Source organism: Stegostoma tigrinum, chromosome 24 (genome assembly GCF_030684315.1).
Source record: "Stegostoma tigrinum isolate sSteTig4 chromosome 24, sSteTig4.hap1, whole genome shotgun sequence".
NCBI classification, from domain to species: Eukaryota; Metazoa; Chordata; class Chondrichthyes; order Orectolobiformes; family Stegostomatidae; genus Stegostoma; species Stegostoma tigrinum.
Window position 1 is genome coordinate 13229243 of NC_081377.1, and position 27142 is coordinate 13256384.

Here is a 27142-nt window from a genome sequence, read left to right on the forward strand (position 1 = left end):
ACAGACACTTTCATCCAGCTCGTGCATGCTGACCAGATATCTTAAATAAATCTAGTCCCATTTGCCACCATTTGGCTCATATCCCTCCTATTCATATATCTACCCAGATGCATTTTTCATTGTTGTAATTGTACCAGCCTCCACAACTTCCTCTGGCAGCTCCCACCCTGACCTGCCTTTCTAAAATGCAGCAATTCATATTTATCGAAATTAAACTCCATCTGTCACTCCTCAGACCATTGGCCTATCTGATAAAGATGCTGTTGTACCCTGAGGTAATCATCTTCGCTGTCCAGTACACCTCCAATTTTGCTGTCATCTGCAAACATATCTCCTATGTTCACATCCAAATTATTTATATAAATGAGAAAAAACAGCAGACCCAGCATCGATCCTTGTGGCACACCGTTGGTCACAGCCCTGCAGTCTGAAAAACAACCCTCCTCCATTGCCCTCTGTGTTCTATCTTTGAGCCAGTTCTGTATCCAAACAGCTAGTATTCCTTCTATTCCGTGTGATCTAACCTTGCTCACCAGTCTACCATACAGAACCTTGTTGAACGCCTTACTGAAATTCATATAGATCACCTCCACCACTCTGCCTGCATCAATCCTCTTTGTTACTTCTTCAAAAAACTCAATCCGATTAGTGAGACCCGATTTCCCATGCACAAAGCCATGTTGACTATTCTTAATCAGTCCTTGCCTTTCCAATTACATCTAAAACCTGTCCCTCAAGATTCCCTTCAATAACTTGCCCACCACCAAAGTCAGGCTCACCAGTCTACAGCTCCCTGGATTTTCGTTTCCACCTTTCTTAAATATCAGCACCACATTAACCAACCAACCTTCAGTCTTCCAGAACCTTATCGGTGGCTATTGATGATACAAATATTTCAGCAAGAGGCCGATCAATCTCTTCCCTAGCTTCCCAGAAAATCCTAGAGAATACCTGATCAGGTCCCAGGGATTTATTCACTTTTGGTGTTTTTACATGGCCAGCACGACCTCCTCTGTAAGATGAATGTTTTTCAAGATATCATAGACTCATAGACTCAGAGATATGCAGCACAGAAATTTCCCCACATTTCTATCTTCCATATCCTTCTCTACAGTAAACATTGATGCAAAATACTCATTTAGTATCTCGCCAGTCTCCTGTGGTTCAACACATAGGTGGTCTTGCTGATCTTTACAGGCCCCTATTCTCTCCCTCCTTACCCTTTTGTCCTTAATATATTTGTAGAATCCGTTTGGATTCTCCTTAACCTTATTTGCAAAGGCTATCTCATGTCCCCTATTTTCCCTCCTTACTCCCCTCTTAAGTATACTCTGACTGCCTTTATACTGTTCCTGAAAGGGTTATTGTTGAAAACCGCATTTATCTCCTCCCAATCTGTTGAATCATATGCACTTGGTGGAGAATAGCTTAGGAATTGTAAAGTGAAGATGTCTGTTAAAGGTTTCCTTATAGACTTAGTAACAATGTCTATCTTACCAACATAACTTGTACCTAATTGTTATCATACAATAATCTGCATCTTGTTTAAGATAAGAATCATTACGATTTAGTAGTGATTTTCCTCGACCACTGAAAATCAAGCTAACCCCTAGAACCTGTGAAGGAAAGACGATGATGACAACAAACCACCCAAACAGAAAGTGACGATGGGTGACATTACAACACATACAGCATGGTAACCAGCAGTGACATTATTGATTCATATTGCAAGGTAACAATAGTGAGAATTCTAGGTGACTCAGAAGCAGAGCTGGACATTTACAGTTTTAAAGACTTTACGGTTTTAAAACCTAGTCATACGGGAAGATTGCAAGAGAACCACCCACTATTAATTCAGGTTTTTACTTCCTCTTTGGTCAAAAGGGTAAGCATGAGCTGGAAGCTGGTCATGTCTGACAGTCACAGGTTCCATCAGGAATTGAGGACACGTAGGGACAGTCCTGATAAGACCCAAATCAGCATCAGAACTAAAACAAAAAAAAACAAAGCAGTAGATGCTGCTTGGCCTGCTGTGTTCATCCAGCCCCACACATTGTTACCGGAGAATCTCAACAGGTCTTAGAACAAAGAGAACAGAGAACAAAGAAAATTAGAGCACAGGAACAAGCTCCTCGGCCCTTCAAGCTCGCGCCAATCCAGATCCTCTGTCTAAACCTATCACTTATTTTCCAAGCATCTGTATCCTTCTGCTCCCTGCCCATTCATGTGTCTGTCAAGATGCATCTTAAATGATGCCATCGTGTCTGCCTCTACCACCTCTACTGGCAAACAGTTCCAGGCACCAACCACCCTCTGTGTAAAGAACTTTCCACGCATATCTCCCTTAAACTTTTCACCTCTCATCTTGAAATTGTGACCCCAAGTAATTGAGTTCCCCACCCCGGGAAAAAGCTTCTTGCTATCCAACCTGTCTTTACTCTCATGATTTTGTAGACCTCAGTGATGCCCAACCTCAATCTTCGTCTTTCTAATGTAAATAATCCTAATCTACTCAACCTTTCTTCATAACTAGCACCCTCCATACCAGGCAACATCCTGGTGAACTTCCTTTGCACCCTCTCCAAAGCATCCACATCCTTTTGGTAATGTGGCCACAAGAACTGTACGCAGTATTCCAAATGTGATTGAACCAAAGTCCGATACAATTGTAACATGGCCTGCCAACTCTTACATTCAATACCCCGTCCAATGAATGAAAGCATGCTGTATGCCTTCTTGACCACTCTATTGGCCTGTGTTGCCACCTTCAAGGTATAATGGATTTGAACACCCAGATCTCTCTGTGAATCAATATTCACCAGGGCTTTTCCATTTACCGCAGAGTTTTGCTCCTGAATTGGATCTTCCAAAATGCATCACCTTGCATTTGCCTGGATTGAAGTCCATCTGCCATTTCTCTGCCCAACTCTCCAATCTATCTATATTCTGCTGCATTCTCCGACAGTCCCATTCACTATCTGCTACTCCACCAATCTTAGTGTCTTCTGCAAACTTGCTAATCAGGCCATCTATACCTTTCTCCAGATCATTTATGTATATCAGAAACAACAGTGCTCGCAACACGGATCCCTGCAGAACACCATTGGTCACAGTTCTCCATTTTGAGAAACAACTCTCTGTCTCCTGTTGCCCAGCCAGTTCTCTATCCATCCAGCTAGTACACCCTGGACCCCATGCAACTTCACTTTCTCTATCAGCCTACCATGAGGAACCTTATCAAATGCCTTACTGAAGTCCATGTATATGACATCTACAGCACTTCGCTCATCTATCAACTTTGTCACTTCCTCAAAGAATTCTATCAAGTTGGTAAGACGTGCCCTTCCCGGCACAAAACCATGTTGCCTATCGCTGATAAGCCCATTTACTTCCAAATGCAAATAGACCCCATCCCTCAGTATCTTCTCCAGCAGCTTCCCCACACTGACATCAGGCTCACTGGTCTATAATTACCTGGATTATCCTTGCTACCCTTCTTAAACAAGAGGACAACATGAACAATTTTCCAGTCCTCTGCGACCTCACCCATGCTCAAGGATGTTGCAAAGATATCTGTTAAGGCCCCAGCTATTTCCTCTCTTGCGTCCCTCAATAACCTGAGATAGATCCCATCTGGGCGGGGGGACCTGTCCACTCTAATGCCTTTTGGACCTTTTACGTCTTGCAGCTTCTGTAGAAAGAAAGCACAGTCAATGTTTTGGGTCCTGTGACCATTCTTCAAAACAGTTCTGAGGAAGAGTCACTGGACCGAAATGCTTTCTCTCCTCAGATGCTACTAGGCCTGTTGAGTTTCTTCAGCAGTTTGTTTTTACTTTAAGATATAAGGCTAAAGTTAAAAATTCCTGTTGGGCAAAGTGAAAACTTTAAATTAATGAAGAACTATCTGAGTTGGCCACAGATTAAATGAAAAAGTACTTACGACTCACAATGGGTGTTGCTGCCAAAACCAAGTGTCAACAAGCACAGTTACAGAGGGAAAGTCAGGGCCTTAGAAACAATTTAAATCAAGGTTGCAGCCCCATTAACATTGCAAAGCCAGAATCCAGGCAAAGAAGAGACAATTTAAAAATATAAACAGAAGAGCCTACCATAAGAAGATTGCATGGAAAACACTGAGCCTGTCACAAGAGCAAAAGGTCCATTATTAATCTGTGGCTCAGAAATGAAACATTTACTATAGAAATAGGCTTTATTTGGGAAAGTTGTGAAAAGGACAGACATTGTTTATTAGATTGTGAAAGATGGGTAACCATCCATTTTGTCAACAAGAATATCAAGAAACTTCTGCTTTGACCAAGGCAAGTGACAAAACTCCCAATCATCAGTACGGAGATATAGCATTGCAGAGTTTTAAGGGAAGGAAAGTAAAGGAACTTTTCTGTAAATGGAAAAATAAGAATCTAATTTCCAAAAGTGATTAAAATAACATTGATACCACAAGGTTAAAAGCTTTTAAAGCCAGGAATTAAAGCATAATTGTGATACTGTAGATTTAAAAAGCCTTAAATTAGGAAAATGAATTATCACTTTATGGCAATGGTGGGTGAAAGAATGGTTCTGAGTAAGAACTGATTTCACAGGTGAGCCAAATAAATCATAGCAAAAGAAGAGTTCTTCTAGTACAGAACTATTTCCAAGTTAGGCACTAAATCATGAGATGAAAAATTAAATATGGAATTTTGTTTAATAATGCCCATGGCTTATGACATTACAGCTTAGCAAGGCATAAAACAAGACACAGATACATTTGATAAAGTTCTGAAAACTTCTGACAAATACATAAACTGAGAACATTCAAATCATCCTCCTTTAAGAATTTTAACAGAATAGTTCAATAATCAGGGGATGCAATATTTAAGTTATATTAGTGGAAAACTGTGACTGTGGAGCTTTTAAATGAAATTCTTTAAAACACAAACAGAATTGACATTAGAATTACTGATAAGTTTTTGTCGGAATCATTGCAGTCCGAAGAATATTTGACTTGGAGAAAAATATTCAAATTGTATAGGAGGCAGAATGCGAGAAAAATGACAGTAAAATCCTGAGAGAAGAAGAGCAACCTTTTCACAGCAGTGTGAGATCATCTATTCAATTTATGAGTGGGATATAAAACTAAACATTGTAAGTTATATTCAAGAGGGAGCTGGGTGTTGTTCTTGAGGCTAAAGGGATCAAGGGGTGTGGAGAGAAAGCAGGAGTGGAATACTGAAATTGCATGATCAGCCATGATCATAGTGAATGGTGGTGTGGGCTCACCAAGTGGCCTAGTCCTGTACCTATTTTCTATGTTCCTAAAAGATGTGTGACTCGGCACAAAAACACACCAGGCTAGACAGCAGATTCTAAGTGTCAGTAGCAGTTCTATGGAACACTGAAGATCCACAGTTACAAGGAATAACTGGCAACCAAAAGAAAAGCTTATGCCTGTAAATTGTGAAACTTGCATACCAGCCAGAATTATTAGTGCAGAGACTTGTGTGGAGTAGAGGTAGTAGTAAAAGTAATTACGGACATGAATATACAATGTGCAGAAAAAAGTGCAATGGGAATATTTTGCAAAAAGTAATCGTTCTAAAGGATTAATGTGGACAGCTGTATGAAGGCAATGATCATTAGAAACATAAAAGATAGGAGCAGGATGAGGCCATTCGACCCTTCGAGCCTGCTCCACCATTCTTTACGATCATGGCAGATCGTTCAACTCAGTAGCCTCATCCTGCTTTCTCCCCATTACCTTTGATCCAATTCACCACAAGTGCTACATCTAGCTGCCTCTTGGATACATTTAATGTTTTGGTATCTACTTCTTGTGGTACTAAATTCCACAGACTCACCACTCTTTGAATGAAGAAATGTCTCGTCACATCTGTCTCCACCCCAAAACTTCAGAATATGATCCCTGTTCTGGACACACCCACCATCAGAAACACCTTCCCTGCATCCACCCTGTTCAGTCCTGTTAGAATCTTATAACTCTCCATGAGATCCCCCGCCATTCCTCTGAACTCCAGCGAAAACAATAGTAACCTGGTAAATCTCTCCTCATACATCAGACACACCATCCCAAGAATCAGCCTGGTAAGCCTTTGCTGCACTCCCTTGAGAGCAAAAGCATCCTTCCTCAGAATAGGAGACCAAAACTGCATGCAATATTTTGGGTGTGAACTCACCAAGGTCCTATATAATGGCAACAATATATCCCTGCACTTGTACTCAAAACCTCTCACAATGAAGGCCAACATACCATTTGCTGATATTATTATAGATTTGGTAGGGGGAAAAGCAGAACATCTTAGGATCTTGTGGAGTGAAAACTTATATTCTGGGTCTCCTTAGCACTAGTACAATGTAACTTGCATCAGATTGTTGACATGCAACTTATTTAAGACAAAAGCCCCTCTTTATTAAGGCTCACTGGTGATTTTCCTCTACCACAGTCAAACCAGTAAGCCATAGACCCAAAAAAATACAAAAGAAATGCAGAGCTGGAAGTCCAAAACCAAAACATAAACGGCTGGAAAAACTCAGCAGGTCGTGCAGCATTTGTGGAGAGAAAGCAGAGTTAATGTTTCAGGTCCAGTGACCCTTCTTCCATTGGAGGTTGTTGAATGGGGTTGTGGTGTGTTTCAATTTTGAACCCAACGTCTGTTTGCTCACTTACGTTGAATGCTCCAAGCTAAGCAAGAAGCCAATGCTTTGATTAGTATCAATACAATCTGGCTAGTATTGGTATATGCTATTGTACAGACTGTATCAATCTCACTGGCAATTGCAATAGTCACAGTAATGGTGTGTTAATTTCCAATATGTACCTCTGACATCTGCTAACCAGGACACAGATGCAAGCAGAAAAACCAGTTGGTGTCATGCAAGACAAATTAGCACCTTCTGTAATATTTCAAAAAAAAACACTTCAATCAAACTGAAAGGGCATCAAGCTAGCCTTGAAAGGAATCATTTCAAAATGTCACATGACACTTTTGTGGATTGGAGATTTTGGGGTTAATTAACGATGACTCATTCTAATGGTAATTAGAGTGGCAAAAGGATCTCTGAAATTGTACTTTGAATTTTGCCATCACGTGCATATTCTGGCAGCTCCTAATAAACATACACCACACCAGGTCAGCATCTGATGGTTGACCTCTGCAGGTAAAGCTCAGAATAATATTCTGACATTGGAAGAAAAATTTACAAAGTATGGGAACCACATGTGAAGCTTCATTTCTTATTGTTTCAATACAGCACACACACAAAAATATCAGTTCAAATTGTCTTTATTCATGTTAATGCTCCACAGAAGCCTCCTTCAAAGCTGCTTCATCTAATCCTACAAGGTGCAGTATTGCTACACTGAATGAATGTAATGACTGAGAGAAGATACAACACAAGGATTGAACATAATGCTTTGTAAGTGCATCATGTTGCATTTGAAAGATAGCATGGCCTTTTGACTTTCAGAATGTAGTAAGTAGATTCTGGAAAGGTATATGCCATCCATAACAGTAAAGTCTTCCTGCCTTGGGGAGACAGTGCTTGGAATACTGTGTACTATTTTGATCTCTCTTACCTAAAGAAGTATGTAACTTGCCTTGGAGGGTGTGTAATAAATGTCCACAGATTGATTTCTGGGATGAAGAGACCATCCTTTGAGATGATGTTGAAATGGAAGAGGATCAGCCATGTTCCATGAAGATTCTTAGAGGCTGGCACATGTCTAATGCCAATGCTCAAAGATGTAGGTTAGAAGTGGCCAGTGCCAATGGAGCATGGTCTGAGATGTTGTGCCCAGTTTCCAGCATGGAGATCATCTACTGAGCATAGCGAGCTGAAAGCATCAGGTGCTCGACCTGGTTTCCTTGGCAATTTTTTTCCCAGCATCTAGCGATTTGGTGAGACTAGTAAAATAGGAGGCTGAATATTAATAATGTGAGGTAAACTGTTAATCAGGCATTTAATAATGAATAATGAGCATCGATTTGTGACTCATCACTGCCTAGTGACAATCTCACCTTGTCACTTGTCAAAGCATAAAAGATGGTTCTGGTTGCTCCTGACATCTTGATGAACTTTGGCACATTCATTGGTCAATTCTTGCACACATCTGGGCACAGTACACATCACTCAAACCCTAACAACAGGCCTCTCAGAATATATTCAAATACAAGTATCAGATATAAAGGGATTTTTAAAAAATTCCCTTGTGGGATTGGGTGGCAAATTCTGTTCCCTATCCCTAATTAGGGGATATGGTGACAATGAGGACAGAGGAAGTTGATGTCAAAGATCAGCTATTAGAGCCAGTCAAGCCAGTGCCATGTGCAAATGTGCCATTTTTAAAAAAAATAATTCCAGCCCAACCCTGGTAAGGGACGCTACCATTTAATTACTCCTTTAACTTTTTTTTGAACCAGTTTACAAGTTTTAATTTCTGCATACTTTAAAAAAGTCTCCACTTTCCTGCAGTTCCTACGTTCTTATACTTTATGAAATATCTGGTCTATTTTGCTAAGATCTAAAGTGCGTGACCTCTCACTGCTCCATGTTAAACTCCATCAGTCACAGTTTTATCTACACACTTAATCTTCGAAGAAAGGACACAGTGATGATTTTTTTTTGTCCTGAGGAATGGGATTTCTGAAGAGTTTCTGTGATTTCATCATTAGCCTGCTTTGAGCATTGCATGTGGCTGTTCACCAAAGAGTAAAAAGAATGTCCAATATAGCCCATTTCTCTCCTTTGTTTTCTATCAACTTTCTACCTGTTTTCCTGCTCAACTGCAGCCCTCAACTCTCTACCAGGACACAGTTCTATTGGCAGTGCCTCTGCTACCTCAATGAGCCATTACAAAGACTGATCTCCATCTATTCTCACTTGACAATCATATTTGCACATTTGCCAGCCAAGGTCCCTGAGTTGTAATAGAAATAATGTGACCAAGTTCACTTCTGCCACAGTCACTATTTCCCTACACATCCACATCTTGAGAGTGTTGGTGGCACTCCTGCTATTAATGTCAGCGTGGTCAACACAGATAAGAAGTTGAGCCCTGTATCCTAGGGTTTTTTTTTGTTGAGCCTTCAGAAGCAGTTACATGAACATTAATTCAACAAAACAAATATCTCACCATCAATGAGAAAAGCACAGACTTTGAACAGAAGCAGCAGCAAAAGGTTTTAAAATGAATGTAGAGAAATTACTTCCCTGGGCATGTCTGCAACAGACATCCACATCAGGAAATTGACTTTCATTGTCAGTAAAGGAGAAATAAGATGCTGACGCATTTGAACACATTTGTATTTTCCTCAACAAAAAACAACTGTGCTATATTTTAAAATCCTATTCAGTGATTGTCACATTTAATGATGACACTTGGCAGGCCTGAGAAATTATTGAATCAGAAAAGAACATTTGATACACAAAGAGTGCTCTCTTTGACAAACATGCTGTAATCTGTAATAAGAAATAGCACAGTGTGGAGCTGGAGGAACACAGCAGGCCAGGCAGCATCAGAGAAGCAGGAAAACTGATATTTTGGGTTGGGAGCCTTCTTCAGAAATGGGGATGGGGAGGGGAGCTCAGAAATAAATAAAGGGAGGAGGGGCTAGGGCTGGGGCTGGGGAAGGTGGGTGGAATGGTGATAGGTGAGTGCATGTAGGCTGTGGCCAGGATTGGTCAGTGGGATGGGTGGGGTAGATAGGTGGGAGAGAAGATGGACAGGATGTGTCAGATCAAGGAGGGTGGGATGAGAGGGAGGATTGGTCATGGGTTGAGGCCGGGAGTGGGAATATTTTGAAACTGGTAAAGTCCCCGTTTAGGCCATTGGGCTGTCAGCTCCCGAGGTGGAATATGACGCCTTCTTCCTCCAGTTTGTGTGTACTGTCATTGTGACACTGATGGATGCCCAGGATGGACATTTCGCCCAGGGAGTGGGAGTCAGAGTGGGATGGGAGTTAAAATGTTTCGCGACTGCCAAGGTGTTGTTGTTTGTCATGTACAGAGCACAGATGCTCTACAAAATGGTCTCCGAGCCTTCGCTTGGTCTCACTGATGTAGAGGCCACATCGGATGCAGTAGACCACATTAGCAAATGTGCAGGTGAACCCATGTCTGATGTCAAAGGTTCATTTTTTTGCCTTGGATGGAGGTGAGGAGGGGAGGTGTAGGGGCAGGTGTAGCTCTTCCTGCAGTTGCCGGGAAAGGCACCAGGGGTGGTAGGGTCAGTGGGGAGTGTGGAGTGGACGAGGGATTTGTGGAGAGAGTGGTCTCTACGAAAGGCAGATGGGGTGAGGAGGGAAATATATCTTTAGTTGTGGGGTTGGATCGTAGGTGGCAGAAGTGGCGGAGAATGATACGCTGGATATGGAAGTTGGAGGGGCGATATGTGAGGACAAGGGGGATTCTGTCTTTATTTTTGTTTTTGTTAGGGGGAGACGGTGTGAGGGCAGAGGTGTGGGAGACATTTAATCTATGTAGCACACGAAAGGAACTTTCCTTGGTGTTCACTCCACACTTTTATGGAAAATAGGAATCCTCACAGTTAACATTCAATTATATGCTCTTTTTCCTTGAGCATTTCATAGACTTTGATTAATGCTTATATTTGCAGTGGAAATGGCACCAATTCTGTTTCTTTGGTCTTGATAATGATATTTGAATTTTGGCTCTCCTTCTTTGTTTTGCGCGGCACAATCTTCATCATACCCAATGTAGTTTTGCAGCTAAAAAATTGAAACTGGACATAACATTCTAAATGCAGTTTCATGGGTGTTATTTTGGATGAGACTGACTTTGTCAAGACAGACAATGCTGAAAATATACAGCAGTGAAAAGAAACCAGATTGGTGTTCAAATGTAGAAACCTTGGAAGAATATATCTGTTTGAGCCTATTTTTTGTCTCAGCTGCCGATGGATGCTGATTATTGCTTAAATTGTTGAGAAAGCTTCAGTGAATGGTCAGCACCAGCAACGTTTTATTTTAACCAACTACCTAGATGTTATCTATTTTATGGAGTCCTGTTTAAACCCACTGGTCAATTAATACATGAAGGTAATACTCAACTAATACTGTGCAAACAATAATTTCCTGTCCTTGATCCCAGTGGTTAACATAGTGTAGAGATTCTTCTGTTGTTATTGCATTTTCTTCTTTTTTTTTCCATTTCATTGTCTTTCTACTGGCTTTTCTACCTGACGTATGGTGCCTGTGTTGAGTGATAAAAAGTCTCTCTTGTACCTCGTGTGCATTCACCTAATGTTCAGGCTTTGACCTCTGATTCCAAATTTGTTGATCTAATTTCTCATTAAACATAGTCAGGTTGTATACATTGTAAAAACTGCATCTTTTTATTTTACTTCGTTTTTGATTGTGATTGAATTAGGTAAAATCAAAATCATCGAGTCATAGAATCCCCACGGCGTGGAAGCAGGTCATTCAACCCATCAACTCCATACCGACCCTCTGAAGAACATCCAACCCAGGCCAAACATCCCTCCCACCCTATCTGAGTAACCTTGAATTTCCCATGTCTAATCCACACAGCCTTTACATCGCTGAACATTATGCGGCTGTTTAGCACGGCCAAACTACCCAATCCCTACCTCTTGGGACTGTTTTACAACAAAGGACTGAGAGACAAATTACTGTACTTCTGAAAAAACAAGCAATGAAACCTGTTGTGAGTGATGTTTATGCTGCTGCTTTGCTCAAGCAGTCAGAGAAGCTGTTTGTAGACAGGTCGACACCAGGGAGTGTGGGGAAAGTGAGATTTGGCCAGCAACATATTGCTGATTGGTTTGTGGAATTATGACGAAATGGCCATCAGCTTCCAGGTAGCTAAACAGCTTGTAGGTGTGAATGATACTGGAGAAGTTAAAAAGGGCAGATGGTCTCTCTCTCTCTGTCTCTAAAGTACAATATTTCAATCCTAAAGAAAGTTGGTTTATTTTCTTCAGCCAACTGTTTTTAACTAAGAAGTCAGAGACTTTATTGCTCATGAACTAGTCACTCTATGCCTTCTGTGAAGAAGAGAGATAACCTGAACAAAATGTTCGGGGAACTAAGAGACTCAGAGAGCAAAAGGAACATTCCATTGAACCCTGAGGGCATATACTATTGAGCTGTTTCCTCACTATTATTCCCCTTCACCTATAACACCAATACTTTTCTATCTGTTTGTGTTTGCCTGTATGCGTAGGAAGGGTTTTGAAGATTAGAGTTTCAACTAGTAGAGTTACGTATTTCAGTTCATTGTTACATACTTGTCATTAGAATCCAGTTATTTCTAACAAATAATAGTTGCTAAATTTAGAAATTTATTCTGTGTTTTCTTTTAACATTGATCTATCTGATGAGAAAGCTGGGGACCTTGATGAAAAAAAAAACTTTTGTGATGACTCTGTAAATAGCAGGGTCTGATTTCCAACTTGCTTCCCTAGTGAAGCGTGACAAAGTTTGGGTGCTCATTCAGGTTTGATCTGAAAAAAAGATAACAACAATTTGGGCACAGTATTCTTCAAAAACACTGATGAAGAAAAATGTTGTGATCTGTCGGAAACGATACTGAGAACAGCAAATGATTACCTTCCGGTGACAGAGTTTTTCCTCGATAATTTTCATTTAACTTTGAAAACCCAAGCTGATTAATTTGGCAGGTAAACAAGAAGTGCATGACAGAAAATGTTAATGTATTTTATTAATCAGTAAAAAGGCTGCAGAGGGCAACTGATGACATTCAACCTCATTTAGAAGTTGAAGTAACGAGCTTACATACTTCAACACAGATATGTCAGTGGATTGAGAAGAAAGATTCATTTAAACAAATTGAAAATGTACTGAATACAATTCCATGAAAGCCAACATTGAGTTGGATGACCACCATCTACACAGCTTCAGGACATGCTCAGGTAGTAACTATTTGACTCATAGATCCAGGATACTGTGAAAGAAATTGCCTGGCTCAGAAATCAAGGACACTGTGGAAAAGAAAAAGTAAATACCCATTTCATTAAAGCAACTGTGTTCAATGAAGGGAATTATGAGGTTAAAAGTTCCCTGGGCCTTCTTGAGGATCTGCTACTTGTTTCAGTTTGGGAAAGTTATTCCATGAAAGGAATTCAAGGGATTAAGACCACATAAGATAATAGACGGACATCCTCCAATTTTAGAGATCAGACTGTCAAGAACAAAATCGAGGTTACCAGTCAACAAGCCAACCAATCTTCCAAGCCCAAAGCAAATGCATTCTGAGAAAATTGTAAAGCCTCCACACCACCTGGAATTGTCACCACAGAGTCTTGGGTAGAGTTGGTGGAGTGGTAAATGTAATTATGTACATGAATGTGTAAATGTAACTGAAACAAAGACATTCGTGGCTATATTTTGCATTAGGTAACAGTCCTGAAAGGGTTAATGTTGAGAACTGCAATAAACTCCTTAACCTGATGATGTCATCCAGACTTAGGTGGAGAAAAGGCAGGACATCAAATTGACAAGAAAGGGAAAAGGGTTTTCATTTTCTTTTGGTGATTTCTGTAAGGGGGAAATCTTCTTCACTCGCATTCAGATTTTAGTGAACGATTCTCATCCAACAATATAAAATACTAAAATAAAGCCTATCATAGATAATATAATTGCAGCACTTCAATGTTACAGCACAAATTGATAAATAAGCACAGTTCTTTCTGTGCAAAATGAACAGAACACTTAAGACCTGATATCTGCAGTTCACAAAGCCTCCTTATAAGCTTTAATTAACTAAACCACCTCCTGAGAGTGGAATAATTGCTCTTCCATGCTTTTCATTCCACCCCAGGCCCATGTGGCTTAACATTGGCAGTTGTCGATGTGTTTTATTAAGATTGGCCTTGGTAAATGTGTCTCAAACACATCTGAGATGTGTTGGGTTTTGAGTTCACTCTATATTGGGTGGCCCAAGCCGAAGAAGAGGCCAGAGTTTGCTATTGTATCAGTACGACCTGACTAACAGCACCAAGTGACATTGCACAGTGGGCACCTACCATACCAGCCACTGCAATGGTCTTACAGATGATGTATTAATTTCAGATGTGTACCTCTAACATCTGTTCACATGGAACACAGGCACAAGTAAAGTGGTTGCTCGTGGCATGCAAGAGAAATTAACACTTCATATAATATTACTATAAAATCTTCAAACATCAAATGAACTGCCAGTGGAAGTGATGGAGACTGGTACAATTACAATGTTTAAAAGGCGTCTGGATGGATACATAAATAGGAAGTGCTTAGAGGCATTTGGGCCAAATGCTGGCAAACTGGACGAGATTAATTTTGGATATCTGGTCAGCATGGACAAGTTGGACCGAAAGGTCTGTTTCCATGCTGTACATCTGTGTGGCTCTATGAAGAGATCTCTGAAGAGCATCAAGATAGTTTTGAACAGGATCATTTCAAAAACGTTACATGACTGTTTTGTGGATTGGAGAGGTACTCCACCAAAGAGGTAAATCAGGAAGTTTGCAAACTTTGATAAATATGTTTACCTTTGTGATGATTTGGAATAGTAAGGACTGACTTATAGCAAGCAAACCTCTCACCCTCACCCACTCCCTGATACCCCCTCACCACCACCCCCCCCCCCCCCCCCAATCATGAGGCATATCAGTTTTGAGCACTTGTCAACCAACTGGCTTCCTGCATGAGGACTCATTCACTTTGGAGATAGCAAACATTTAATGGATGCTGTCAGCTTTTATTTCAAAATCCCATATATGGCTTTACCAAGACCTAGTGCAGTGATGTTCTATCAATACTTGAGCCTCAGATCTTCTGAATTCATGTCCATTCCGCCATCAGAAGAAACAAATACATCTTTCACAACAAATTACAATGACAGAGATTGAGACCCTCTTCTTTCACCTAAGAGGATTGCTTTTTGAATTTTCTTTACAGTTGACGATTTGAGAACTCTGATGGAACGCACATTGGACCAGACAAAATATATCGTGTGTGTGTCCATAATTGCTAAGATGACAAGAAATTTGACTATAGAGTGCAATTTCATAGCCGACTTGATGTTTCCAAGGTCAATAGGAACAGTAGGAGATTGAATTTTCCTTTTACACTCATTACTATACTGCCATTCAGACGTAATCCTGCTCATTTTTACAAGTATGAAACTTCATTTTTTTTCTTTGTATATAGTGCAGGTTGTCTTCTTACAGCTCAGTTAGACATGTCAGAGGATAACAGAATTAATGTTTCAAAGATGTGCTGAAAAGCCAATATAAAGAAATGCCAAATTGACATTAACTCCTGGCAGACCATAGCCCTAGATTGAATCAGATGGATGTAGAGTCTATGGGGCTAGTCCTAGCAATTTGCCAAAATGTTGACAAAATGAAGAGGAAATATTAAAATAGTTAAGAAAAGGACACCATTCCTCACGATGATAAATCGTGAGATTTGTTTGCTTGTGTCCTTTAGAGAAGAAAATTTGCCTTCCTAACTTGATCCAGTCTATATGAGACTCCAGACGAACATGAATGTGGCTGTGTCTTCAATGGCCAGGAAATTCAGTCCATTCAAAGACACTTAGAAATGGGCAACAGATGTATCTCCATTAAAATATAAAATAAATTGGACAGTTAAAATAAACTTATAATTATGAGGAAGGTAGCTGTGCACACATGACAAACCAATCACGTCACAAATCCAAGAGAATAATTGTAACAGTCCCAAAATTTTTAACAGTCCTTTTGACTTCAATTATGTGCTGTATATTAGCTGGAAGAAACAGTTCACTGGCAAGGGCTAACATTAGCTCAACAAATTCCGTGATTTAAGGCATTTTCTCAACTTGACCCATTCCCCCATGCCCTCTTCCGGTTTAGAAATTAAGAACAGGTTCTTCTATTGTAACTCTTGTCTGGGGAAAGAGTGCAAACATTACTTTTCAAGTCACAAATGAAAGAAGCTGTCAAACGGTAAAATGAGACCGATGTTTTTTACATGCAATTTGTTTACCTTGTGTCAAAGAAATAAGATTGTGCTTGAGATTACAGCCACAGAACTTCAAGTCAATGTGCTATTTGTTTGAACTACATTATATCATTCTAATGCTTGAAAAATGTGAACTCGCTCAGACGTTCTTGTCATTGTTCTTCCAGAGTGCAAAATTGAGAACTGCGAGGCCTGCTTCAGCAGAAACTTTTGTACAAAATGTAAAGAAGGACTGTACCTGCATCGAGGGAAATGTTATGACAGCTGTCCAGAGGGGTTTGCAGCCACAAATGGCACCATGGAATGTAGCCATGCTGGTGAGTATGAACCAATTTAACACTATTTACTAAAACCTTTGTTGAAGTTTCCACAGAGACACTGGGACAAGATGTCAACAGTAGGATCACGTTTGGAATGCACTCCAGAAAACAGATAGATTCCTTGACTAGTTTCACCACACCATCTTTGAGTGAAAGTGTAAATCACACAGTTACTGTGATATCAATAGTTTACACTTACAGTGCCTCCAGGAGGCAGTGGCCCAAGGCAGCAGGAAGCAAGAAAGGGTTTCTGTCCATAAGCATCTGGTTTAAGGTTTTATTATACCTGGCAGACTAAGCATGTCATAGCCAAAGAATGTGGCTGTGGAAAATGGCATTTCAAAATAGGGATTATGCTACTCAAAACGGAATGTGACCAGGTGTTGGAGCAGATGGTGGATGCTGGAAATCTGAAGTAGATGCAGAAAATCTCAACAGTTCTGGCAGCATTTGTGGAGAAGGAAATAGAGATAATATTTTGAGTCTAGCATGACTCTGCTTTGGAATTTGGAATTCTAAAGGAGAGTCACACTGGACTCAGACTATTAGCTCCATCACTGAGGAATATCTGACTCTGAGATAGGGAGCTAAAAGTGTAAAATTGTTTTCATAGTCTCCTCAGACATCCCTCAACTTCATAGATGAAAGATACCTCTCCACTTTAAATATGTTAGAAAAATCAAAGAGAATAGATACAAAAAATCTTAAACCTAAACAATCATTTCCTGCCAAATTGACCCAAAATGCCACACTTAACAAAAATAACTCATTTGATTTGGCAAATGCCGAATTGAAGTAAATCCATTGCTGCAATGTTAGTTATTTCAATCCTAATCAGGCTCCTTGGGCAAATGTTAATCTCTCCAATTTGCTAACATCAGCTCTGTACACTTGGATTCCAACTCCATAATTTGGATGTGAATATGGGAGATATGGTTAGTAAGTCTGCAAAATTAGTTGTGTAGTAGACTGTGAAGAAGGTTACCTCAGAGCACAATGGGACCTTGATCAGATGGATAAATGGGCTGAGGAGTGGCAGATGGAGTTTAATTTAGATAAATGTGAGGTATTGCCTTTTGGTAGGACAAATCAGGGCAGCACTTAGATACTAAATAGTAAGTTAGTCGGGAGTGTTGCCAATCAAAGAAACCTTGGAGTGCAGGTTCATTGTTCATTGAAAGTGGAGTCATAGGAAGTCAAGATAGTTAAGAAGGCACTGAGTATAGGAGTTGAGATGCCATGTTTGGCTATATAGGACATCAGTTAGGCTACTTTCAGAATATGCATTCACTTCTGGTTTCCTTGCTACAGAAAAGATGTTTTAAACTTGAAAGAGTTCAGAAAAGATTTACAAGAATTTTGCCAGTTTTGGAGGGCTCGAGGTAAAGAGATACTGAGTAGGCTGGGGCTATTTTCCTTGGAGTGTCAAAGGTTCAGGGGTGACCTTTTAGAGGGTTATAAAATCATGAGGGACATGAACAGGGTGAATAGCCAAGGTCTTTTTCCCAGGTTAGGGGAGTATAAAACCAGAAGGCATAGTTTTAAGATGATAGACAAAAGACTTAAAAGATGTTCTAAGGGGTAATGTTTTTACACAGAGGGTGGTGCACGTAGAATGCGCTCCCAAAGGAAGTAGTGAAGGTTGGTAAAATTACAACATTTGAAAGACACCAGGATGTGTATATGAATAGAAAGTGTTTAGAGGAATATGGGCCAAATGCTGACAAATGGGATTAGATTTATCTAGTTATCTGGTCAGCATGGACAAGTTAGGCCAAAGGGTCTGTTTCTGTGCTGTACATCTTTGGACTCTCTATGACTGTAAACCAGGGTGCCAGCAGGTGGCATTCCACTGCCTATTTGTCTGCCCTCATCCTGTCTGACAAGGGGGATGCTGGCAGTTAGTATGTCAGGCAGAAAACCCACCTTGTGCCCATGGAGGCCCTTAAGTGCCGATTTAATTGCCACTTATAGGCTTCGTTCACACCTCACCAGTGTTTTACCTGCTGCAGGATGAGGCCTATGTTGAATGGCAAGTGTGGCAGCTTTAGCTGGCTTTGGACAAGAGCCCATCAAAGGCATCTCTTTCTCCAAAGCTCTGCTCCCACTTTTACCTGCTCACCCCATTCTCCTTTCAGGCCCATCAAACCTGGTCATGCCCAGCCCTCATTCCCCTCACCAGCGCCTGCCAACCTAGTCAGACTCCCCTCTGAATCCTGGAGACTTATAAGAACACTAATGTCCCACTTGGCACTGGTCAGCTGTTGTAAGGTGAGACCTTCTTCTATGATAGGGGTTGAAACTCTGACTTTTAAACAATTACACACTTCCTAAGACTAAATTGTTTTAAGGCAGCTTTCCTTATGCTGGGTCTGCTTGCCACTGTCATTTTAGCCAGGGAAGGGTGATTAAACAGAGAGGGACAGTGACCAGTAAAGTACTTTCCCATGCATCCTTATTAGTTTTGGCTTTACAATTAAATCTTTTTCAAAATAATTTTTTGCATTTGGGCAGTAACATTTATTACATGAATAGGAATGGTTTAGAGGGATAGAGGCCAAAAACACAGGCAAACAGGACTAGTTTAGTTTGGGAAATTTGGTCATCATGGACAGGCTGTACCAAAGGGTCTGTTTAGCTGCTGTATGACTCTATCGACTTTTTAATTTCTCACAGCTCAATGTGAATTGAGTGAGTGGAGCCCCTGGGGCCCATGCACCAAAGGACGGAGGACATGTGGTTTCAAAAGAGGGACAGAAGTAAGGACCAGGCAGTTGCTCCAAGGACCTTCATCAGAAGACGTGACTTGTCCCCCAACCCGAGAGAGCAGACGTTGCACTGTGCAAAGGAAGCCTTGTCCAAATGGTAAGTGGCACCAAGCAACCAAATTATACCAAATTGGTTTAATATTGTGGCTCACAGCATCATTACACAACAGCCAAAAGTAATTCCTAGAGTTGCACTGCATGATCAATTTTACAGAAAGAGAAGTTCTATTTCTTACGAAAGCTTACAACCAAGTTTAGTCCTTCTATGGATAAAATGAGACTGTTACTTCATCTCATGCAGCATATCATGTTATAATTTGTGAAACACTACCAGTCACTAGGGAAGTCATATTTAGATATGACAAAAAATACACAAGTATTTAAAGGTAAATGTGCATTAAATCATCCGATGCATACAATACTGCTGGTTGTATGGGTAAAGATTTGACACACAACTCATCCAGAATATAATTGGATGGTGTGTAAGCTCAAGGACTGAATGCCATTTTCCTGTTGCTACATTTCAAACTAATGTGTTTGGGAATAACTTCAGAAACATGAGAGTGCCAAGAAAGCTTTCTTCTGTGTCTAATCTGTTTTGTATCTGATATAATGTCATAAGGAAAGATGGAGCTTTTTGTACTAAACATGTATCAAATAAAAAATACACTTCACTCACCAATTCAACCTGCTCAGGTAAGGTTTTGCAAAGTTTCTCTCTCCTGTTTCTCCTCCACAAAGCTGTGTTGAATAAGTTTTTAAATTATTAGCTTTGCCTTTTTTAGGTGAAACATGTAAAGTGACACCTTGAGTAACAAAATAAATCACGCAGAGAATCGTCAAGGAAAAGAGCTAGCATTTACATAGCAGCAAAAAGTTAAATTGCCATAATCCCAGGGGATCATCAGGCTTCTCTGTTAGAGCGACATGACTGGCTGTGGTTTAGCCTGAGGGTCACACTGCCTCAAGCGAGGTTGTAAAGGTAAGACCTTCATGATAACCACAGCCTGTATGGGAAGTGACTTTGAATATCACTTACAATGTACAATACCTCAGAAATAAGTAAAACCCTTGACAATTCGCAAATTGTTCCTCTGGAATTCCTTCCCAAAATCGTTTCACCTCTCTACCTTCCTTTCCTTCTCAAAGCTTTGGATAAGCTTTTGGTTACCCTTTGTAATATTTCCTTATCTGTCTCAGCATCAACTTTTTGACTACCTCTCAATGAAGCAGTGCTGGTTTATTTCTTTCTGCTAAATCTGTCACCTTTTACAATGCTTAAAGCTGAATATAACTATTCATTTTTAATTATAACTTGCATTTGAAACAAAAATGGATCAAAATTTTACAGTGGAAAAATATGTACATGAAATGTTTTCAAAAATCTCGCAGCCCCTTAGGATGAGTATGCATAAAGGGTGTAGTGATGGTGCAAATGAAGCTGTTTCTCTCTTACAACTCATGCCATTACAACAGCATGTTTTCGCCCCATGTTAATCACAGTCCAGGATCTTATTATGATTAATGTGATTGTTTAAGAGCTGGAGATTACAGGAGGAAGAGTAGTTGGTATATCTTAGCTCTTTCTATCCAAAACAAACTTACAGTTTCCAATCATAGTGGCCAACTGTTTCTTCAATGATTCCAATTTTTTTTTCGTTTACCTCAATGCTTTGTTGGCAAGTTCATCCCATGCGTTGGTCACTGTTAGTTTGAAGAAGATACTCCTGGTCTCAGTGCCACATTTGCTTTTCACTGTTGGTGGGGGAATCCATAACAATGATGGAAAACCCTCAGGGCCACTTAGGGTTGTGTCAGAAAGCTGTTTTTCACAGAATTGTTGCAGTGCAGAAAGAGACCATTTGGCCATTGTGCTTGCATCTGTTTACAATTCTTCCAAGTTTTGTTCCATTTGCAAATTTTAAAACATCAAGACCCAGCTTATTAATATATATCATGAAAAGCAAGGGTTCTTCCTCCAGCCTGAAAAGTATCCATTAACCATTACTCTGTGTTTCTCATCATGCAACCAATTTTGAATCTCTTTTGCCTCTGTCCCTTTCATACAATGACCTAGAACTTTTCTCACAGGTCTGTTGTGTGCCACTGTATCAAATGTTTTCTGGAAATCCATGTATACCATATCAATAGTATTACACTTATTGGAATTGTCCATTGTCTCTTCAAAAAACTCCAGCAAGTTACTTAAATACAATCAGAGATAATGGGAACTGCAGATGCTGGAGATTCCAAGATAATAAAATGTGAGGCTGGATGAACACAGCAGGCCAAGCAGCATCTCAGGAGCACAAAAGCTGACGTTTCGGGCCTAGACCCTTCATCAGAGCTCTGATGAAGGGTCTAGGCCCGAAACGTCAGCTTTTGTGCTCCTGAGATGCTGCTTGGCCTGCTGTGTTCATCCAGCCTCACATTTTATTACTTAAATACAACTTTCCCTTCAGGAAATTGTGCTAACTCTTCCTAATTGATCTATCTTTTTCCATGTGACTACTAATTCTACCCAAATACTTGTTTCTCGAAGATTCTCCAATTAAGCTGACTGATCTATAATTATTGGGATTACCTTTTGCAACCTTTCTTGATAAAGACCATAGTTCTCCAGTTTGATGGCACCTTTCCCAAGTCCAGGAAAAACTGAAAGTTTATGGCTGGTTCATTGAAACAGTAATGGAAATCACTTGGTGGTTGAATCACTTGAACATTTCAACACAATGTTGATAGATTTATATCATTGCACAGAAAAGGGATACATAATATCAAAAGAAAACAGTGGTGCAGTAGAAGTGTTATGGGATTAGTAAACCTGAAGCCTAGGTGAAAGCTTTGGGGAACATGGGCTCAAATCTTACTATGGCAGCTGGTTGAATTTATACTCTTATTAAAAAAAAAACCTGAAATTAAAAGCTAATCTCACAATCATCAGTTATAGTAAACATCCATCTGGTTGATTGATTCCCTGTGGTGATGGCAATCTTTAGTCCTTACCTGGTTTGCCTCATTGGTGTGCGCTCCATTCCCATAGCAATGTGGTTGACTCTGAAAAGGGCTCAGAAAGATATTCAATGTAAAGACAATTAGGGATAGTCAACAAATGCTGGCGTCTCCAGCAATTCTCACATCCCATGAATAATGAAGGATAAGAGAATTGCGCATGATCAAATTAAATCGTGGAACAGGCTTGATAGACAGCTGTTCCAATTTTCCTGACAAGGCTTTACTGTATCCAATTTCACCATCCATTTATTGAAATCAGTTCTTGTCTGCCTCTCATATCCTATGTCCCATTGAAATAAAGGTTATGATTAAGGTTAGGGTGTCTCCCCTATTCTGATTGGCCTGGAAGTAGGTTTTTCATCTAATTAAGCATGACAAGAATGCTTTCAAAGCCAATCAGAGCCTATGACGCCTCAACTATGTGATGTCCCTTGAAGTCATCTTCCACAGGCCTCTGGGATAGAAGATCCAAAAGATTCACCACCTTCTAAGTGAAGAAATTCCTCATCTCAATCTTAAGTGGCTTACTACTTTTTCTGAGATTATGTCCCTTAGTTCTAGACTCGCCAGTCATTGGAAGCAGCATATCTAACCTGTTACATCCTGGAAATATTTTATAAATTTCCATGTAAAAACCTCTCGTTCCATGGAACTCTCAAAAGCACAGGCCAACATTTCTCAATCTCTCTTTATAAAACAATATTTCTTTCACAGGAATTAGCTGGAAAACGTCCATTCCACTCCCTTTCTAGAAAATACATCCATTGTCTTATAAGGGTGTCAAAGTTACACATAATCTTCCATGTACAGAGCTTTGGTAAGAATGAACTTATGCAGCAAGACTCCTTTACATCTACAGACAAATCCTATTATGATAAAGGCCAGCATATCATTTGCCTTCATTATTGTCTGTTGCACCCATATGCTAGCTTTTTATGGTTCATTAACAAAGACACCCAGAAGCCTTTGGACACTGGCACTTCCTAACCTCTCACTATTTAAGAAATATTCTGCTTTCTGCTTTTTCTATTTAGGAGAATAACTTCCTATTCATTTATGTTCGATTGTATCTGCCATGCAATTGCCACTTCATTTAACCATTCCAGGTACTCTTGAAGTCTACTTGGATCTTCCTGACAACTTACATGCTCTGGAACATAGAAAATTCTCTCTTCCACTGGCCCTATCCCTTACCTCTTCCTCCTTTACATCAATGATTGTATCTGCGCCACCTCGTGCTCCCATGAGGAGTTCGAACAGTTCATCCACTTCACCAACACCTCCCACTCCAGCCTTAAGTTCACCTGGACCATCTCCGATACATGTCTCTCCTTCCTGGACCTCTCTGTTTCCATCCTGGCAACCACCTGGAAACCGATATCCACTTCAAGCTTACCAACTCCGACAGCTACCTAAAATACACCTCCTCTCACCCACCTTCCTGCAAAAATACCACCCCCTAATTCCAATTCCTTCTCCTCTGCTGCATCTGCTCCCAAGATGAGGTGTTCCACTCCAGGACTTCCCAGATGTCCTCATTTTTCAAGGACCACAACTTCCCCTCCACAGTAGTCAAAAACACCCTCGACCGCATCTCTCACATTTCCCACTACTCATCCCTCACAGCCCCCTCCTTGCAATAGCAACAAAAACAGAATCTCACTCGTCTTCACGTACCACCCCACCAAAATCCAGATTCAATGCATCATCCTCCACCACTTCCGCCATCTGCAATCTGACCCCACTACCAAAGACATTTTTCCCTTCCCACCCTTATCTGCCTTCTAGAGGGAATGCTCTCTCTGTGACTTCCTTGTCTGCTCCACTCTCCCCACCAGGTCCACCATCCCCGGCACTTTTCCCTGCAACCACAGGAACTGCTACACCTGCCCCCACACATTCCCCCTCACCCCCATCCCAGGTCCCAAGAAAACCTCCCACATCAAACAAATGTTCACTTGCACATCTGCCAATGTAGATTGTTTCTTGTATATTGTATCCATTGTTCCCGATGTGGCCTCCTCTATACTGGGGAAACCAAACAGAGGCTTGGAGTCTGCTTTGTGGAACACCTACGCTCGGTTCGCGACAAATGACTGCATCTTCCAGTCGCGAACACTTCAACTCCCCCTCCCACTCCTTGGACGACATGTCCATCCTGGGCCTCCTGCAGCGCCACAATGATGCCACCCAAAGATTGTAGGAACAGCACCTCACATTTTGCTAGGGTGCCCTACCACCCAATGGTATCAATGTGCACTTCATAAGCTTTAAAATCTCCTCACCCCCAACTGCATCCCAAAACCAGCCCAGCTCATCCCTGCCTCCCTAACCTATCAGTCCTTTCTCCCACCTATCCATTCCTCCAACCCCCACCTCCTACCTTCCAGCCTCATCCCCGTCTCCGTGACCTGTCTGTCTTCCCTCAGCTGAACTACCCCACCCTAACTCCCCACCTACACTCAACTTTACAGGCCCCATCCCTGCCTTGACTTGTCCGTATCCTCACCAGCTATCTGCTTCTTTATCTCTCTTTCATTCGCCTCCCTCTCTCTCAATTTATTTCAGAACCCCCTTCCCCTCCCCCATTTCTGAAGAAGGGTCTAGGCCCGAAACATCAGCCTTCCTGCTCCCCTGATGTGGCTTGGCCTGCTGTGTTCATCAAGCTCTACACCTTGCTATCACAAGGTGCAGATTCTCCAGCAGCGGCAGTTCCTACTATGTCTTACATGCTCTCGCATCATTTTATGTTGTAACGACATTAAATTTTGAAAATGAACTAGATAATCAGGTCACTTAAACTCTAGAAGTAGAACGTGACTTTGAATGCTGTTAAATTACCTTAAAACATGTTCACTAATGTTTCTCAGGGAAAGGAAATCTGATTAGCGTGTCTGAGATTTCAGTCCTATTATTAACAGTTGATTCAGATTAAGTGTAGGTGGGAAAAAAATTGTCATTTTGCCAGCATTCCCCATTTCAAGAAGAAGCATCTTAATATTTGATCAGTTTGAAATAAGCTGAAGGAGAATCGATGACAATGTTGACTCAGTAATAGTATGAAACATATGCCATTTGTGGGTTAACACATCAGTTGTTGCATTCTGCGAATTGTTGCACTATATTTCTTATCAAAAGATAAACATATTTTTAGCTTAATATTAAACATAATATGATCTGTGATTTTTATAAATGTTGACTGCTCAGCAAAGTCAAATTCTGTCGCTGTTTTTGTGAGGTGAATTATAGAAATTGATGGCTGGGAACAAGCCTAAGTTGAAGGGTCAAAGGGGAAGTTCTAAATGCAGGAAATTTCATTCTGTCTTCTCCCACCTAAAATATATAAATACTTTATTTCTGCTGTTGCATTTAAGGTCAAAACTCCTGAACAATTTATGGGATGTAGCAAAGGAATTACTTTTGTCAGGGTTCCTCATGGAAAACACTTAACTCTGTTACTGACAATGTTGGGGCCAGTAAAAAGGTTTGTTATGGTGAGAGGCCCTTATTGGTAGGTCACTGGGTGGACATGTGCTTTAGCAAGTATGCAGTACAACACCAGACTTGAGATGTTAGGACTTTCCAGTGTTGTTTTTCTCATTCCTTTTGGCAGTAGTTTAAGAACTAGCTTTTTATAGTCACAAAAACTCAATATTTAAGACAGTTATAGCCAACAACAAGTAGTGTTCATCAGAAATAAGATTCAATATTTCTTTCACACATAGACTGTTTTGGATTTTTTTGTGGTTATGTATACACGAGAGTAAAGCAAATCACTTAAAATCAAAAGGAATGTGTCAATTATAGAATCTTTCAATTACACTTTCACAAAGCTGACACCCTTGCATTTGTTCGGGGCTGTAAAGGTGAACACTTTAAGTGTGTTTACTTTTGGCTTAACTTTCTCTTGAGCGAACAACTTGTGGTATATCCGATACCTACGGAGGCTGCACATACTCACTTTAAAGGAATGGCTAGACTAATAGGTTCTTGATAGAAATAAGTAGAATAAACATTTATGAGATTTTCTGCTGTGTGTGCTGGGCAACCATTGTTACACTTTTGCACAGAAGTAAAGAATCGATGTTAGGAGAAGTGCATCTTTGGATAGGAAGTGAAACTTGTCACACCCCTGTTGATCTATTCACTTTTAAAGCCTACGCCAATATTACATGAAGAACTCAGAGTTCTCCCACAGCCCTGAACAATAAAGCTTAGTCAACCAACTGAACAAAAGTATCTTCTTATTTATTTTGTTATTGTTTTGGGTTCCTTGCTATAAGAAAAATGGTTGTCATGCTTGCCTATATCATAAGGGTTGCTGTACAATTGAAGTAATTTGTCAATGGTAAATCACTAAGGTGTTTTTGATATTTAATATGGAATTGTCTATAAATGCATCTTTTCAAATATAATGATTAGCATAAGTTGATACAATTTCTTACACCCATTAGACCTAATGTTTACTCAGGGTCGGGAAAGAAGTAGGAGAGGGGCATGGTGTAAGGGAGCTCAAGGAATAGAAACCTACAAAGAACCTTTTCCCACACATCCAGCTGAAATTAACCCAAAGGTTGTCTTAGCATTTCTTTTATAAGGTTCGGGTCTGCCCGGCAGCTAGATTGACAGGCTGGCTATATATCTGGCAATTATCACTTAAGTCTGAGATCATGAAAAGCTAGACAGGTTGGACATCAAGGAAGGATGATGTTTACATATAAAACCGAAAGAATTGCGGTTGCTGGAAATCTGAAACAAACAGATATTTGCTGGAAAAACTCAGTGGGTCTGGCAGCATCTGTAGAGACAAGGTGGAGTTAACGTGTTGGGTCCAGTGAAACTTCTTTGGAACTGTTCTGAATTCTAAAGAAACGTGCTTGGCCTGCAACGTTAACTCTGATTTCTCTTCACAGATATTGGCAGAGCTGCTGAGTTTTGTTTTCCAGCAGTTTCTGTTTTTGTTGGTGTTTAGCCATGATTTGATTGAACAACTTGGTGGAGTCGATCTTTTTGATGATGGTGGGAGGGCATC

At 40.5% G+C, this 27142-nt stretch overlaps 1 protein-coding gene across 2 annotated transcripts in view; it reads left to right on the top strand.

Annotated features, from left to right (window-relative positions):
- Positions 1-27142, top strand: part of rspo1 (R-spondin 1) — a 215250-nt gene that overhangs the window by 108327 nt on the left and 79781 nt on the right. For both annotated transcript variants that reach the window (XM_048558078.2, XM_048558080.2), the window contains exons 4-5: positions 16175-16324; positions 19004-19192. In XM_048558078.2, the coding sequence (XP_048414035.1) occupies positions 16175-16324; positions 19004-19192 (339 nt within the window). The remainder of the gene's footprint in view (positions 1-16174; positions 16325-19003; positions 19193-27142) is intronic.